The sequence below is a fragment of the Theropithecus gelada genome, chromosome 3 (genome assembly GCF_003255815.1).
Source record: "Theropithecus gelada isolate Dixy chromosome 3, Tgel_1.0, whole genome shotgun sequence".
In the NCBI taxonomy this organism is placed as follows: domain Eukaryota; kingdom Metazoa; phylum Chordata; class Mammalia; order Primates; family Cercopithecidae; genus Theropithecus; species Theropithecus gelada.
The window spans coordinates 141997116-142013989 of NC_037670.1; the positions used below are offsets into that span (position 1 = coordinate 141997116).

General features: G+C 38.0%; 1 protein-coding gene across 4 annotated transcripts in view; it reads right to left on the minus strand.

The window, feature by feature from the left end:
- Nucleotides 1-4135: 4135 nt before the first annotated feature.
- Nucleotides 4136-16874, minus strand: part of CTTNBP2 (cortactin binding protein 2) — a 163769-nt gene continuing 151030 nt past the window's right edge. For 3 of the 4 annotated variants that reach the window (XM_025379251.1, XM_025379252.1, XM_025379250.1), the window contains exons 20-23: nt 14543-14606; nt 12958-13090; nt 11489-11590; nt 4146-5274 (exon numbers count right to left, since the gene is read on the minus strand). In XM_025379251.1, coding sequence (XP_025235036.1) covers nt 5029-5274; nt 11489-11590; nt 12958-13090; nt 14543-14606 — 545 coding nt within the window. In that variant the 3' untranslated portion in view covers nt 4146-5028. Of the gene's footprint in view, nt 5275-11488; nt 11591-12957; nt 13091-14542; nt 14607-16874 lie in introns of all 4 variants that reach the window. The other variant, XM_025379249.1, reaches the window with a different exon arrangement.

Below are 16874 nucleotides of genomic sequence, written 5' to 3' on the forward strand. Positions count from 1 at the left end.
TTAATCCTTATCAACTATGTGGTTTGCAAGAATGTTCTTCCATTCTGTAAGTTGCTTCTTCACTCTGTTGATTGTTTCCTTTGCTGTGTGATGCTTTTTAGTTTAATGTAATTTAATCCCACTTGTCTATTTTTCCATAAGAAGGGTTGCCAATGCTGCTTACCCTGGCTGCTATGTACCCTGATCCCTGAAGACCCTTTCTTGAACCATTCTGCTCTAAAGTAATCCTCCTTCCATGATCTTTACCAAGTGCTTTGTATTATTAATACATCACTCTACTGATTTCCTTTATAGAACATACACAATGAGATATTATCTTGCTTTGTTTCTTTATTTACTGTCTCAGCCCTATTAAGATGGAAGGTACCTGGCATGTCTTAATGCTTTATTCCTAGTCCCTAGCACAATATTACTTTAATAAATAAGTAAGGTTTGAAGCCACTCTGAGCAGATGTGAACATTTGAATTATCTTAGGAGAAATATATTCTTGATTTGCATAAATTTACAACTGAAATGACTTTTGTGATATACACAGCCGATGCCCTTACTATAAGGTATCAGGATATATTGGAAAAACTGGCAGGATTTAAAATGTTCCCATTGTGTTTTTCTTTCTAGGAGGCAGAAAAACCCTCTGAATTTTTACCATGATGACATTAAAGCCAGAGATGTTAAGTGTCACTGTAGTTAACACCATGGCCAGAACCTGAGCTGGCAACTCCTGATATGAGTGCTTCACTATGAAAGACAGACTAGATGTGGCATGTAACTGCACATTCCTTCTCAGTGTGTTTCCCAGTCTTCTCTTTCAAATTCACACTCAATGGCCATCTTGATACACAGCTAAACATACTTATTCATGGTCAAAACCAGGCTAATAGAGGATATCTATTCACTCATTTCCTCCTTTGACACCTGTAGAATGTCATCTGAATAAAATGATTTTGCAAAGGGATGGGACAGAATTTAGAAAGCATGACATTACTTCAGAGAGTGACTTTCCTGTAATGGGTCTTAGTTGTTAAGAACAGATGCCTAAATAAGGTGATGCCTGGGCCTAGTCAACTGAATTTAATGTTCACTAAGGATTAACTGCTCACAAAAAACATTGTATTTGTGAAAAATTGACCTTGCCTATCAAAATTGGCTACTTCTAATAACTAGCTTTTATAAAGTCTACTTGTTTTCTCTTTTACATAAATAACTACAAAATGTATTAGTCTACTTTGGAGAAACTCTTAAAACAGAATGAAATTGAAAATTGCTAAAGTGTTATAGTTATTAATTTTCAGTTAGATATTTCTATGAATTAAATTATACACTCATGGTTTAAAATCCAATTTTCATAAGATAGTTGCCAGCATTTGTGAATTATTACAATTTGAAAAGATTTTGGAATGCTGCAACTTTTTAAAAATGTTCTGCTCTGATCTTTATTTCCTTTCTTCTAACTCTGGGCTTAGTTTGTCCTTGTTTTTCTTTCTTTTTTTAAAAATTATTATTATACTTTATGTTCTGAGATACATGTGCAGAATGTGCAGCTTTGTTATATAGGTATACACATGCCATGGTGGTTTGCTGCACTTATCAACCTGTCATCTACATTAGGTATTTCTCCTAATGCTCTCCCTACCCTAGCCCCACACCCCTCCCCACCGGCAGGCCCCGGTGTGTGATGTTCCCATCCCTGTGTCCATGTGTTCTTGTGGTTCAACTCCCACTTATGAGTGAGAACATGCGGTGTTTGGTTCCTGTGTTTGTTTGCTGAGAATGATGGTTTCCAGCTTTATCCATGTCCCTGCAAAGGACATGAACTCATCCTTTTTTATGGCTGCAGAGTATTCCATGGTGTATATGTGCCACATTTTCTTTATCCAGTTTATCACTGATGGGCATTGGGGGTGGTTTCAAGCCTTTGCTATTGTTAACAGTGCCACAATAAACATACTTGTGCATGTGTCTTTATAGTAGAATGATTTATAATCCTGTGGGTATATGTGCAGTAATGGGATTGCTTTTCTAATGTCTTGAGGTGTGACATTTAGGTTATTTTGGATCTTTGTTCTTTTTTGATGTATACTACTGTACACTTCCCTCATAAAACTGGTTCGCTGCACCCCATAAGGTTTGGTATGGTGTTTCCATTTTTGTCTCAAGATATTTTTAATTTGCCTTTTAATTTATTCACTGATCCATTGGTAGTTAAGCATGTTAATTTTCATATATTTTTGAATTTTCTGAAATTTCTTATTGATTTCTAATTTCATACCATAAGTCAGAAAAGATATTTGATATGATTTCAATCTTCTTAAAGTTTTGTTTTGTGGCTTAATAATGACCTATCCTGGAGAATGTTGTGTGTGTGCTTGAGAAGAATATATTCTGCTGTTGGAGGAAATGTTCTGTATATATCTAAGTCCATTTGGTCTGAAGTGAAGTTTAGGTCCAATATTTCTATATTGATTGTCTGGATGATCTGGGATGATCTGTCCACTGTTGAAAGCCGGATGTTGAAGTCTCCTACTGTTATTGTATTGCTTTTACTTCAGATCCTTAAAATTTGCTTCATATGGAATACCATAAAAAGTTCTGAGATATTGATTACTTATTTTATGAATCTGTGAGGCAACTAAGGCGGCTTTTCTGCGTTCTCTCTCTTAACACTCATGGACAACCTGTAGTTTTTTTTTTTTTTATTATTATTATGTTTTCTCTGTAGTTAAAAAAAAAAAAAAAAAGACTGGCCAGGCACGGTGGCTCATGCTTGTAATCCCAGCACTTTGGGAGGCCAAAGCAGGTGGATCACTTGAGGTCAGGAGTCCGAGACCAGCCTGACCAACATGATGAAACTCCATCTCTACTAAAAATAAAAAATTAACTGGGCATGGTGGTGCATGCCTGTAATATCAGCTACTTGGAGGTTGAGGCTGGAGAATTGCTTGAACCTGGGAGGTGGAGGTTGCAGTGAGCCGAGATTGCACCACTGCACTCTACCCTGGGTGACAGAGACTCCATCTCAAAAAAAAAAAAAAAAAAAAAAAAAAAAAGTTGTCTCATGCCACACAGCTAACAAACAGCAGTGCTTACTTCACCCCCAAGACTGTCTACCACCAAAGACTGTATGACCCCTCAGTGCAGCCCCCACTTAACTAATGCAGTAAAGAACTGCCACCACTACGTGCCATTATAGGGTATTGACTTTCAAAGATTTTTGACCGTGACCCACAGTTATACTTTGTGTTACATACACATACATTCTTACATCCACATGATAGAAACAAAATTCTCACAAACAGTTCTTGTATTGACTGTGAGACAATAGAAGATGACTGACATTTTCTATTTTTTAATGCTAGTTGTAACTCACTAAATTGCTATAATGACCCATTGGTAGGTCTCTACCTTTATTTTGAAAGCCCTGTTCTAAGTGTCCTCTTTAGACATCTTGCAGTCTGCCATCAATTACAAAAAGTGCATTTGTTGAATGTTACTGACAGTCACATGGATCAATTACTACAGGTCATCTTAATAATGTATTCCAAATTTGGTTTTGTTTTCTCACCTCTAGTTCTTGAGTACACGAATGGGATCTTTATCTTCAGAAAAGCTGCTAACATAAAACACAATGCCTTATCACTTAACAAATCAAATTAGATATAATTTAAGCAGGTGTATGTGAGCAGGAAAAAAAACACATTAGAACCACCTGAATGTAGATATGATCTATGATTTTGAGAGCATTCAGTTTTGTTCTCAAGATTAGTGACATAATCTTTACATTGTTATTTTTAAGGTATGTGCAGTTTTGTAATAGTAATACAATGCAGGTATGTATACTTCATTGTAAATAACCATTCTGGCCAATAAAAGGCTTTCAATGACTTTGGACAAGTAAATGATTCCTGGTACAATCATACTTCTTTGGTATTTATGAAAAAGAAGATGTTTTAACCCCTGAGCACCCAACTCCTGGTGCTCCATTTAAGTATTTAAGATATTTCTAATAGGGTTGAATCTTGTGAATAGCTAGTGAAACACTAACATGGAAGGCAAGCTTTATGAGCATTACTAAATTGAACACAAATTATCTGCTGCATAGACGACAAAGAGCTATAGATAAAAAGTACAGCAAAATGATTTCACCAAATCAATATTTTATTCAGTGTCAAAGCATCTTAACTGAGTTGTATAAGTAATTTTGTCTGTAATTTTAGAAGTAACACTTGTAGAAAATATCAATTTTATTATCAGTTGTGCTACTAGAAATAATATTGAAGGAGTTAATTCTGAATTAATTTATTCATTTATGCAGTTATTTATATCCACTTAGGTACAAAACTTTTGTAAGAAAGATAACACTTTTATTGCATTATAATTTCATATTTTACAGGAGTCATAATGCAAACTCATAAGCATAAATATATACATGATGCTACCAAATGGCAATGTAACTACTAAGAGATTTAAAACATAAAACTAGAATTTAACAAGCAAAATACTTAATATGGCTTTTAATGGAAAATAACTGTTTAGAAATGATTTGTTATTGCCCCATTCTAGTCATTCCCCATCAAGTGAACATAAAATTATGATCTCCATTTAAAATGGTACATGTTATCTAAGCCAAAGTTATACATTTTGTAGCATGTATGTAGTATGATTTGTGGACTTCCTTAAATATACATACATATATACATATATACAGATATACAGTACACAGTTCTGTTTTAATACCCCTGAACATCTTGATTAAAACTATTACAATTTTTTCTATTAAAAAACTACTTGAAAAGTTGGCATAACTTCTTGGTATCGAAGTTCAATCCTACAGAATTTAAAAAAAAAAAAAAAGCAACAAAATGTTGGTTATAAATACATTCTTTACAAAAAAAATTGAATAGTGGTCCCGCACTCATAACTTATATTACAGTGAAAACATTTTATCCATTTAAAGGTATTTATATCTTGTTGTCCTTGGTTTCTGTGTGAAACAGAGGAAGTTAATAGTGAGAATATTGTAGGCAGGCCTATTTGTTATGTTTGTCTAGGTGTTCATTTTTGTGTAAGTTCCAATTCTCTTCTTTTGAGTTGTTGTTGATTTCTATTTGCCTTGTATTACTGCTGCTGCTGCTTCTTTTGGTGTTCTGGGAACACAGGGTGACTTTACTTCTAGGAACAGGAAGAAAAGATTTAACTCTTGAAACACCCAACTCAGTCTTTGATTTACTGTTGCTGCATTCAGTAGTTTGATGGCTGCTGAGAGGACTGACCTCCTGTAAGAGACGAGAAACCACACAAGTTTATCACATTTGCCATTGTCACCAACTTCTCCTGTTATGAGCCCTACCCCTGCCTCCTCTTTGAGCAAATGCGCAGGAGTTTCTAAAACTATAGGTTCTCATGAAAAATCAAAAGAAAATGGAGAGGAGAAGCTGAGTAATTAATTTCCTATAGATTTACTGCATGATTTTTATTAGTCCCCGTCTGGTGTTACAAAATTCCTAAATACAGGAGTCAGTGAATCAAGTGCTAAGGCGTCGCTCTCCTTACCAACAGAAACTTCACAAAATTACAGGCATGAGGAAATCACCAAATTGGAGTAGTCCAATTTGTAGGTAGCTCTGCAGATTGTCACCTTGGGTAAGTTACCTAACTTTTCCGCCTTCTACTTTCATGTCCTAAAAGTGACCTATTACTCAATAATCAAATAATCTGGGGGCATAGAGCAGAAAACATAAGAGAAACATCCCTTCCCTAGCAGAGCCTACATTCATCTATGATTCGGTTGCTCAAGATCTTCCATACTTGGAAGCTGCATGTATCTCCTTTCTCTAGTGTTTCAGAACTCCTGTGATTACCTGGTCAATGTCTCTTTTTGCCCATGAAGAATCTGAAAGCTGGAGAGGTAAGATGATTTGCCCACAGTGAACAGAGTGGTGAAGCTGGGACAAGACCTCAGGTCTCCCAACTTCCACTCAAGGTGTTTTCCCCTATATTGCATCAAATTCTGCAAACTAACAAACATGATATGACTCCTCCTAAGTGAGCTACTCTGAAAGCCTCTGAAGGAGCTGACCTTAATAACTTCCCCTCTTCACAGGTAATAATGCAGCCAACAGCAATATAACCATTAAAAGATTTAAAACAAAACTAAAATTTAACAGGAAAAATCTCACTTCACCTGGCAGTTGCATTCTCCTGGGTATCATCTTACCTGACATTGGAATCACCTGGGGGAGCTTTAACAGTCATTGACTGGGCCCTATTACCAGAGATTCATATTTAGTAGTTCTGGGGTGTGGTATGGACACAGGATTTAAAAAAATCTTCTCCAATATGCGGCCAAAATTAAGAATGCCTAGCTTAACTCCTCAATATCCTTTTCCTCCATTGACCAATTAAATCAGGCGTCCCCAACCCACAGGCTGTGGACCAGTCCATGGCCTGTAGAACTGGGCAGCACAGCAGGAGGTGAGCAGGGGCGAGTCAGCATTACCACCTGAGCTCCGCCTCCTGCCAGATCAGCAGCATTGGATTCTCATAGGAGTGCACACCCTCTTGTGAATTGTGCAAGTGAGGGATCTAGGTTGCCCAGTCCTTGCGAGAATCTAATGCCTGATGATCTGAGGTGGAACAGTTTCATCCGGAAATCATACCTTTTACCCAGGCCCGTGGAAAAATTGTCTTCCAAGAAACCAGTCCCCGGGGCCAAAATGGCTGGGGACTGCTGTCCTAAATGGTAGTATTTTTCTTAGCCCTCTATAAGTCACACATCGGTGATCTTTCCCTTCAGAGTATTTCAATCTCTAATTAAATACTTCCCAAAATTCTTTCTTTAGCCCTCATTTATCTCCTGCATTTCCACCCCACTAATTCACCTATATGTCTAGTTACACTTGAAATTCTTTCTAAAACAGTATTTATTGCATTTCCTCAATACTACTCATTTCTAAAGCCTTTCCGCTTGGCGGCTCATTACTGGTTAATACTGCTCTCCCAGTGAATTTAGCAGGAAACCCTCAGTTATCTTTAGCAGTTGCCTCTCTCTCTCATCAACCTAATCCAATGTCACCCACAAAATGGGCAGAGAATTATGGCTGTATCGGTGTAAATAGGAAGGTAAAGTCCTCACTAACTGCACAGAACAAGTCCCAAACTTTTAACCATGTCATTAAAATTCTTCTATAAAGTTTGGCTCCGATCCCCTTTAAATCCCATTTTTCCTTTATTTCCCTATTAAAGTCCTAATTCTTTAAAGCCCAATACAACATGTCCATTAAACTACCCCTAAATCACTGAAGTGAAATCTCTTGGTGTCAGATTTCTAGACTCAGCTAATCATAAATGAAATAGCAATGTAACTCTAATATACACTTGGCTAGAGGTTTGGGAAAATATAAACACACTGAAACATCAAATATGTAATGGAGAATAAAGAGGGGACAAATCCGGGGTCCAGATCACCTGCATTTTCAGGGAAAGGAAAGAGAAGTCTAGACTGCAAGAAGCTAGCTTAGAAAGGCAAGAGCTTCCTGACATAACAAAAAAGAGATGGGCTCGGTTTTAACTACGTCCAAGGAAGGCTGGAAAAAAGCTGAGCTACATCTGGTGAGGGGACACATCCTAGTCCATCCTTGTCACCTCCATGTGTAGTTGATGGTATGTGAAGGGTGAACCTGCTTAGTATGTTCTGCTTTTGTTTTGTAAGGATGCTTATGCTGTCAAGTTACCAGAAAGAAAATGAGAAGCTATATTGCTTGTCATGAGTTGGATGGTGATGGAGCCACAACTGTAAAAACAGTGCAGGTACCATGATCCAATCTCATTTCTCCTAACAAGAAATTACTGTTAAGTCTGCAAAATGGAACTTAGTCATGGGCCAATTACAACTTGTAATTTGGTCTAACACACCAGCAAATTCAACACATACATAGTATTCGGAAAACATGAACTATGGCATTATAATAAGGATAACAGCTAGTTGCTATACAGAATCCGGTGGTGAGGGGAGTTGTTTAATTTTGCCATTATCATCAAATCCACAGAGTTAATGCCATGGCCCAGAGGAAGGAAAGGAGACATACACTGTGTGCTCGTCTGTTTCTGTACCTGCAACATGATGGTGAGGGGAGTGTACCTTCATGGTCTGAGGCAGGAAATGTCCACATGAAATGTACCACAGTGTGGTTTGGTCAGTCCCTGGAAGTGTGAGGCTAGGATGGAAGGAGGTAGGATGAGAACATGGAGAATCACGAGGGCTTAGCGTGAGCCATAGCAATTCAAGGCCAGGAGTGCAAGAATAGAGCAAGTGGCCGATGCGCAGCGTCCTGACTGAAAAGTACTCCTGACACCCTAGAAGTCAAGCCTAGGGAGGCAGCGGAGTTTAGGAACAGGAGAGTTATGAGTGTTTAATGCTTCCTGGGCCAAAACCCCCAAAGTATCTGTATTAAATGTATAACGTTGACTATCCATGTTGCTGTGCATGTTAAACTCAAAGAGAAACTAATTCATATAGAAAGGCACTGACCTAAAGTAAGTTTTATTTACCCTTAAAGAATTGGTAAATCAGAGCAATCCATTCAGTGAAATTCATTCAACACACAGCATCTACTAGAAGCTAAGAAGATGCTATAATTCCTCTAGGTGGGAAAGTAGGGGGCAGGAGGAAAAGAAAAACATGTAGGGAAGGTGGCACTGGGGGTGAGTCTTTAAAGAGGCACAGGACTGTGACAGGTGAAGAGAGAGGGTTCTGTGGGGAGGAGTACAGAGGGGAGCAGTAAATTACATGTAAAAAAGGAACGTGTGAAAAACAAGATACATGAAGGCATCCTGTATCAATCCCTCTAAAGATATATTTGGAAAAAAAGAAATGGGTGGAAAATGAAGATGACTGATCAGGGCTATGTTTTAGAGTTGTGGGTCTCAACCCTGGCTGCATGTAAGAATCACCAAGGAGCTTTAAAAAACCCACTGTCCAGGCTTCCCCTCAGACCAGAGGATGGGGGGGAAAAAAAAACCTCAAGTGGATTTCATGAACCAAAGATGTGAACTTGTCCTTTCGGAGGATTAGTTTGGATTTACATAAAAAGAAAACATTTATTAGCATTTGTTCTTCCTGTTGATTTAAATATGCATATTTGTTTTTAATTTAGAAGGCCGGCTAAATTAGTAAACCCAATTACGCTCCCTTACTGTTAGAGTAGTGAGGAGTTATATTGTGGCAAATAATAAAGATAAGTTACTCATTTTTGTTTTCCAACAGATAATGATGGTTGCAGGGCCCCTCTCCAACGGAGGCATTGCCAGCCTTCTGGCCATGGAGAAAATGATTTCAACTAACCCAGGGAGCTCTTACCTCTAAATGGAGATACTTCCTGATAACAGAAGAAACTGGGCATCTAACCCAGAAATACCAGCTCAGTAGGAGAAAAGGCATGAGCCAGCCAAGGTTTCAGAAGGCTGCCAACAGTAAGTACCACTTTGCCCTCTGCTGGCAGTTTCTGAGAAAAACATCTTCTAGCTTTTAGGGGTGTCTTCAGTGGGCAAAGGGAGAGAAGACTAGGAGGCAGTGGTCCTGATCCCCACAGCAAATTGCACATTTAAACAATAACATAGGTTTTTTTTTGGGGGGGGGGTATAAGAGCCCATATAGTGTAAAAGGACTCGTTTTAAAAAAGATCTTTTAAACAAAGCTGCCCAGAACTTTGACTTTCAGTACTACTTTATTTGTGGACAGTACCTTACTGTAGCAATTCAATATGGTCACGTGACAGAGAAGTAGTGGTATGACCATGTTTCTCCATTAGACATTTGTCTACCAGCCAACAATATTTTTACACAAGAAAGTGATCTGGGCTTATGGGGAAGGTGGCTCACTGTTCTCTTGCTAAGATCCTTCCACTGACCATGTTCCACAAGGAATCCTAAATTCTTGGGTCCTAGAGACCGGCCTCCAGTCAAGCACAGCTCAGGGCAAGCCATAAATACAGGGGGAAGGAGATGAGGCTTTAAAGATGGCAAAGGAATGGGCCCTGGACAAAGTGTTTTCCAACCAGAATGCTCAGTGCTGACTCCAGGTCACCTCCTTAGGCCATCCTCCAAATTTTGCTGGGCTTCTAAATTGTTCCCAATTGAACAAAAAAAGGCAGACATTATGCTAGCGTGGGCGTGAAATACATGCTTTTCTTCACAGGACATCATGTTTAATATTTTGTATTAGAGCCCCAGCCGTGCAAATTCCCACTCCCATACCTGCTCCCCCAATGCATGCAGCTCACACAGTTCCACATGGAATAGCCAGGACCAAAACCTAATGAAGCAGTGAGGGAGCAGGGCTGTGGGGCCCAGTGCTGCTAGGTGATCAGATAAGGCTTAATAACTTAATAGTCTCACCATGCTTACTTTATAATCCTGCTCTCTGTGCCCCACCCTCCCACCCACACACAGGTCTTTGTAAGCCACCTTGGGAGTAGATGAGAACAGGATGTGAATGGCAATCAATCAACATGGTTTGGTGAACAAACCATATATTACAAAGTGCCTCTGTGAAGTCTGCATCCTCACAACATTACTAATGAGTGAGACGTTTCCTATTGTTTCTGCTCACCCAGGAATACCATGCTGTGCCAGCTCTTGCCATTTATTAACCAACTGATAATGGTGCAGTGTTGTAGTCATGGAATCTATTTCAAAAGGTTAAGGAAGTCTACTGGAATCCTGGTTCTTCTAGTTGCCATTCAGATTTGTTTTTAAAGTATCATTGAAATGTGATGCATGTTATAGAAATTTTTTTGCAATGTATAAGACCTTTATGTTATCACTCAGTGCTTTGCTTTGTTATAATTAACTCTAATTTTCTAAAATACAGGAAATCTTAAGAACAACCAAGATGACAGTTTTGTTACCATAGTACCCCCCTCATCCACAATTTTGTTTTCTGCGATTTCAGTTACCTGTGGTCTGGAAATACACAATTCATAAATTTGCAGGCCATTCTAAGTAGCATGATGAAATCTTGCACCATCCTACTGTGTTCTGCCCAGGATGTGAATCAACTTACCCATTCTGTCTACATTACCCACCCACTGGCCACTTAGTAGCCCTCTAGGTTGTCGGATTGAAGGAATATAGTGTATATAAACTTTGGTTGGGGTTCAGGCATCACCTGATGAGGCAGAACTACTGTATTTCTAGTTTTGTCATGTACAAATGAAAAAAAAAATGGAGATATCAACAGACACCCAAAATTTTGGAATCAAAGAGAAGGGAAAACAGTAATGCTTTTCTATGTCATTTTTTCCCCAAGATACTCTATAAAGACTCTTTCTAATCTTGATAAACTGATGAACAATTTTATCTTTATCCTATTTCTCAGTTCTTAGCTTTGGTTTAAAAAAAAAACTCTCTGATTCACACTGAAAGATGATTTGTGAAGTCAATTCCATAGCAATCATCCTTTGCTCACTTTGGGGGGAAAGGGACACTTACCTTTTGTGACACTGGCATTCTCAGATTATTAATAGTTGCTGAAAGTACAGGGTTGTTTCCAGAACTATCAAACATCCTTAAATCATCCCTGGAATCAGCAATCTGGAAAATACAGAATTTACCCAGTCATGTCTCCACAGTCACACTGTGCATACTCAAGGCACAGCTAAATGGTGGAGAAACCACAGCAGAAGTGTTACTCTTATCCTCCTCCCTGCCCCTCAAATCCTGAACTGTTCACATGAAAGACTTGAAGTCTTCATGTAAAACTGACAGCAAATGCATGAGAAACATCCTCTAAGGAAAAAGAATCCATTTAAAAAGTCATTTTGCAAGTAAAGAAAGGATATAAAATTTGCAAGATTTTAATCATTACCTTTTCCAGTGGATATATATTTTGTTTCCAACACAGTTAAATAAGATAGTGAATTCTACTTTGTTGTGGATATTATGACGATTCAAATAAAACACAGTTGAGTGTTTCAGGGGAAGCTGAAAAAGTTACAGCCACTCAAAAGGCATCCATCAAGGCAGCTCTGTGAAACCTGCTGCACATACCAGAGTGCCAAAACGGGTTGAACTTGATGCTGTCCATGTTTTCTTTGAGATTTCAGGTCACTGAGATTTCAGGTCACTGGTTTCCATATTTGGCCTCAAATTTCACAGCTTAAAGATTATGATGATATGCATTATACAAGCTAATTCTTTTTCTCATTTGCAAAGAAAGTTGTTGCTTGGTCTATAACATAAGTCTGCTGTGATGCTTGTTATAATTTTCTTACTGATAGATGACTGATATGCCAAAGTTAGGAATGTGGAAAGGAAAAAGATCCGAGGAAACTCAAATTTAGGCTTATATAAAAAGCTGCCCAGGCTGGGTGCAGAGGCTCATGCCCATAATCCTAGTACTTTGGGAGGCTGAGGCGGGCAGATCACCTGAGGTGTGAGGAGTTTAAGACCAGCCTGGCCAACATGGTGAAACCCCGTCTCTACTAAAAAATCCAAAAATTAGCCAGGAGTTGTGGTGGGTGCCTGTAATCCCAGCTACTCGGGAGGCTGAGGCAGGGAAAACTGCTTGAACCTGGGAGGCGGAGCTTGCAGTGAGCCAAGATCCCACCACTGCACTCCAGCCTGGGCGACAAGAGCAAAACTCCGTCTCTCCCCGCCCCCGCCCCCAAAAAAAAGCTGCCCAAATGAATTGATGTGACTCGTACTAATGCAATTAACACACAATTTTAACTTCAGGTCTTGGAGGAATTTGGAAAATCAGGCTTCACAAAGTAGGGCTCCTTTATTGTATAAATGATATTTCGGAAGAAACGGCCTTTCTAAGCAAGGTGAGGGATGGTTTGATTTGGAGCATTAACCATGCTATTCAATAAGGAATTTCTTTTAGGGAATTGTGGTCCCCCAAAAGTCTCCCAGCTCTTGAGTAGAGCCATTCAATGCCCCCCAGTTGTACTGCTCACCTTGCTGATATCAGACTCAGACTTGCTGGAGCACATGCTCTGAAGTTCCTTGACAAGATCTGCTTCGTCATCCGAACCCAGAGAGAGTCTCTGATCCAAATTCAACGTCAGTGACAGATCATTCTCTAAAGACCTAACGCAAAGTTCAGAAAAACGTTTTTCAAAGTGAGAACAATTCCCAATTTGGAAATCTAGACACTGTACCTTTTTTGGGATTTGGTGTGGGGTACGAAAATGTTTTTAATATCCTTTAAAGTATTTCATAAATGTCATTTAATGCAACAACCCACTCCCATATCCTGAGAGACTGGAATACTAAGGTAAGAAATTTCTACAGGATTTTGATAACTCCTACTCAAATTCTTGAGAGGATAAAATTTTGTTTCACAAAGAACTTCACTTTGATGTACAATATTCAGGCTCCCTCCTATTGCCGTTTCTTCTGTCTCCCAGGCCAGATAGGATGCTAAACACTGGCATAGGGGACAGTGTGATAAAATGGGACACAAACACGAATTTCAAACTTGGCTCTATTGCTAGCTAGCAATATGATCATGCACCAGGTTTTCTCAACACCTCAGTTCCTGAGTTCCCTTTTCTATAAATAACCCTTATGTGTACATCCTAAGGTTGCTGGAAAAATGATACAGGCTGTTGCATGTCATGGATCTAGCTGTGGTCCTGCCAGAAAAGAGCATGCCATGCAGTTTCCTTCATCTCCCTTCTCTCTCTTCACCCTCCCCTCTTCTCTAATGCGGCAAACCAGCGGACATGATCCTAAATGTTACCTGCCAAGGGACAGGGCACACAAACTGCCTAAACATTTCTATTCTATAATTGTACAAATCATCCTTTATACCTCGATATTTGCAAGCTGAAATAGTCAATTTCTTAGGAACAACATAAGAAATTATCACTGTAAATATATAGCACTTAAAAATCACGCCTGTAATCCCAGCACTTTGGGAGATCTAGGCGGATGGATCACAAGGTGAGGAGTTCGAGAGCAGGCAGGCCAAGATGGTGAAACCCCGTCTCTACTAAAAATACAAAAATTAGCCAGGCACGGTGGCAGGCCCCTGTTAATCTCAGCCACACAGAAGGAGAATCACTTGAACCTGGAGGTGGAGGTTGCTGTGAACCGAGATCACACCACTGCACTCTATCTAGCCTGGGTAAGAGAGCAAGATTCTGTCTCCAAAAAAAAAAAAAAAAAAAAGTCATGCTGTTTCTATAAATCTGTGGAAAAGTCATCTAATGACTGTCTAAAAGTTCACAAATGTATAAACAGAATTTGATCAAATGAAACCTATAATATTTCTAACCTTATTCAACAAACTACAAGCAAAATAGTCTTTATATTGCATTATATTAATCTTAAGGAACAGTTTAGATGTCATCCAAAGACACCATTCATTAGATTTCAGTTTAATATCAACATTTGAATGACATACATTATTTTAAAAGCACATTAACAGCATAATATTCATACAAATAATTGAGAACATGGAACATTTAAAATAGTAATTGAAGTTACTTGATTTATCTTTGTTTGCTGTGAGTTAAATTTGAAAAGGGAACTTACTTTTGTTTTGACAGAGAAGCATTCCTGTTATAATTCAGCTGTGATATAGTCTTATTTTTTATACCTGTTAAAAAAGAGAACCATTTTCAATAGATCATTGTCCCTGTGCCTCTTGAACTCCGTATTTAAAAGAAACAGACTGTGGACTTTGCAGCACTTTCACACTGTTCTTGGATTAGTATCTACCATTTGAGATTTTCCCCAGGACAGAGGCTTTGGGCATAGCCTCCTGCACAGGCATTGTGGGAAAGTCAAGGAATAGCCAACTCCCTCGAGTACATTTTGGTGGAACTTGGTACTACTAACACTACCTGAAGCTCAAGTCAAGAATCCTGAATTTCGCTTTTATAGATGGCCCTTCTCTCTAGTCAAGTCCCTAGTTCCTCAGGCCCTTGTTCTCGAAGGAACAAAAGAAGATTTAATACCTGCCTTTGGATGATGGTAATCACCCTTTCTCTACCTTTGTGTGCACTCTAACACTACTATGTAATCAAGTATAGTTTTTGATATGTGGCATTAGCCATGCACTTGTAGAAATTTAACAACTTTTGCATTATAGAGAAAATATGAAGAGGGTACAAAAAGTCATGGAATTTAAAAAATGCTGAAAATCATATCAATGTTTTTTAAACTGCAGATTATGACATAGTTAAAAAAAAAAGAAAATAGCCTGTATTCATTATCAGTTATACAAACATACAAATGCAGAGGTTTGTGTGTACAGGTCATGGTATAAAATGTATTTCTCACTATGGGTTATGGTTAAAGTTTGAGAAACACTCTTATAAACCATTTTAGACTCAATATTATGAATGCATTAAAACAGTTGCTTTTGAGTGAATTCTAAAAATATAATATTGCCAACACAAATTTTCTCTAAAGAATGTTTTTGAAAAGTAAATATATCCTCATTAAAAGAAGATCAAAGAAAATCACTGTCAAGTTTCTTTACTCATACTTTTGTCATTATCATCCAAAGCACTGACTAGTAGCTTCTACTAATCACTACATAGCGCACAGCCTTGGGCTCTGCCTTAAAGGCCTGGGATCTGACAACAGGCCTTTCTGTTTTAGATCAGAGAAGAAATGGGCTGTCTATCAAATTTTATGAGCTTCCATAGTGATCTGCATGCAAAGGGATTCCTGTGTTGGGTTTTTTTTTTTTAAACAAAAACCAAGGTCACTGGAACCATTGTAATAATCATATATACAATGGAATTATTAGAAAAATTTACCATTATAAAAATAACGAGAGGCATGTCAGTCATGGTTTCTAACCCAACTACTGACTTATGAATTATATACTTTGTAAAATTAACTTTTAGAAACTTCCTTGAAGTCTGTATAAACTCTTGTAGCATAGTTTTATTCTGTCAAAGAAGTTCATGCTTTAAAGAATATAACATTTGATATCAAATAGTTCTAAAACAAATTACTAAAAATACAAATAATTTCAAATCTATTCATCTTTTTTTTACATTTAACATAATATAGTTTTCTGAGCCAGCCTCTTCCATGATACTGCTTTAAATTCATATTCATTTTGTTGATTGTCCACTCTAAAGCATATACAAACACTTATTAACTTAGCTCAAAAAGTTGGTCTTAAACATTATAGAGATTCTAATAAACTTAGAAATGACACAGTGAAAAGCCTCAATGGGTGTCCAGTTATCTAAGTACCCACAGATCATTGCATGTCTAACAAGATTAGGGTGGCATGGAGTACAGAAAATAGCACTGGGCTTGCAAGAAACAATTATAGAACCACATATTTCCAGGAGAGGTGATTTGGAGCAGGTGTTCTAGGGTTTCTGAACCTGAGTTTTGTTCTCTGTAAATGGAGATGATTATCATTGTCTTAGAGCTTTCTCGCATACCAAAAGGACTGAGAGCAAATGAATGGTATAATCTTTGCTACAGAAAGTCACCTGGGGGTCTATATTAAATTGACGGGCTGGAGTCTAGTGATTCTTACTCCCTGAATCAAACACTGACAACTTTGGGAAGTAATGACAAGCTCTGAAGATCAAAACAGTATCTATTATCAATATAAAATGCTTATCTTTTTAAAAGTATAAGAAAATTCATTTTATTCAGTAAATTTTCATTCACTTAAAAAAAGGGGTCACAATTTGCTATCATGCACTTAGGGTAATTGGGGAGCCCTAGCATATATTGATAGGATTAAAAAACATTAAATTGTTATTAAAATTAACAAAATACAAGCTTAAAAATGAAAATATACTCATAACTAAAAGCAACTTTATGTTTTTAAAAATACAAGATTTTAAGCACCTCATTTAAAAACCCCACTGCTAAAAGGTGGCAT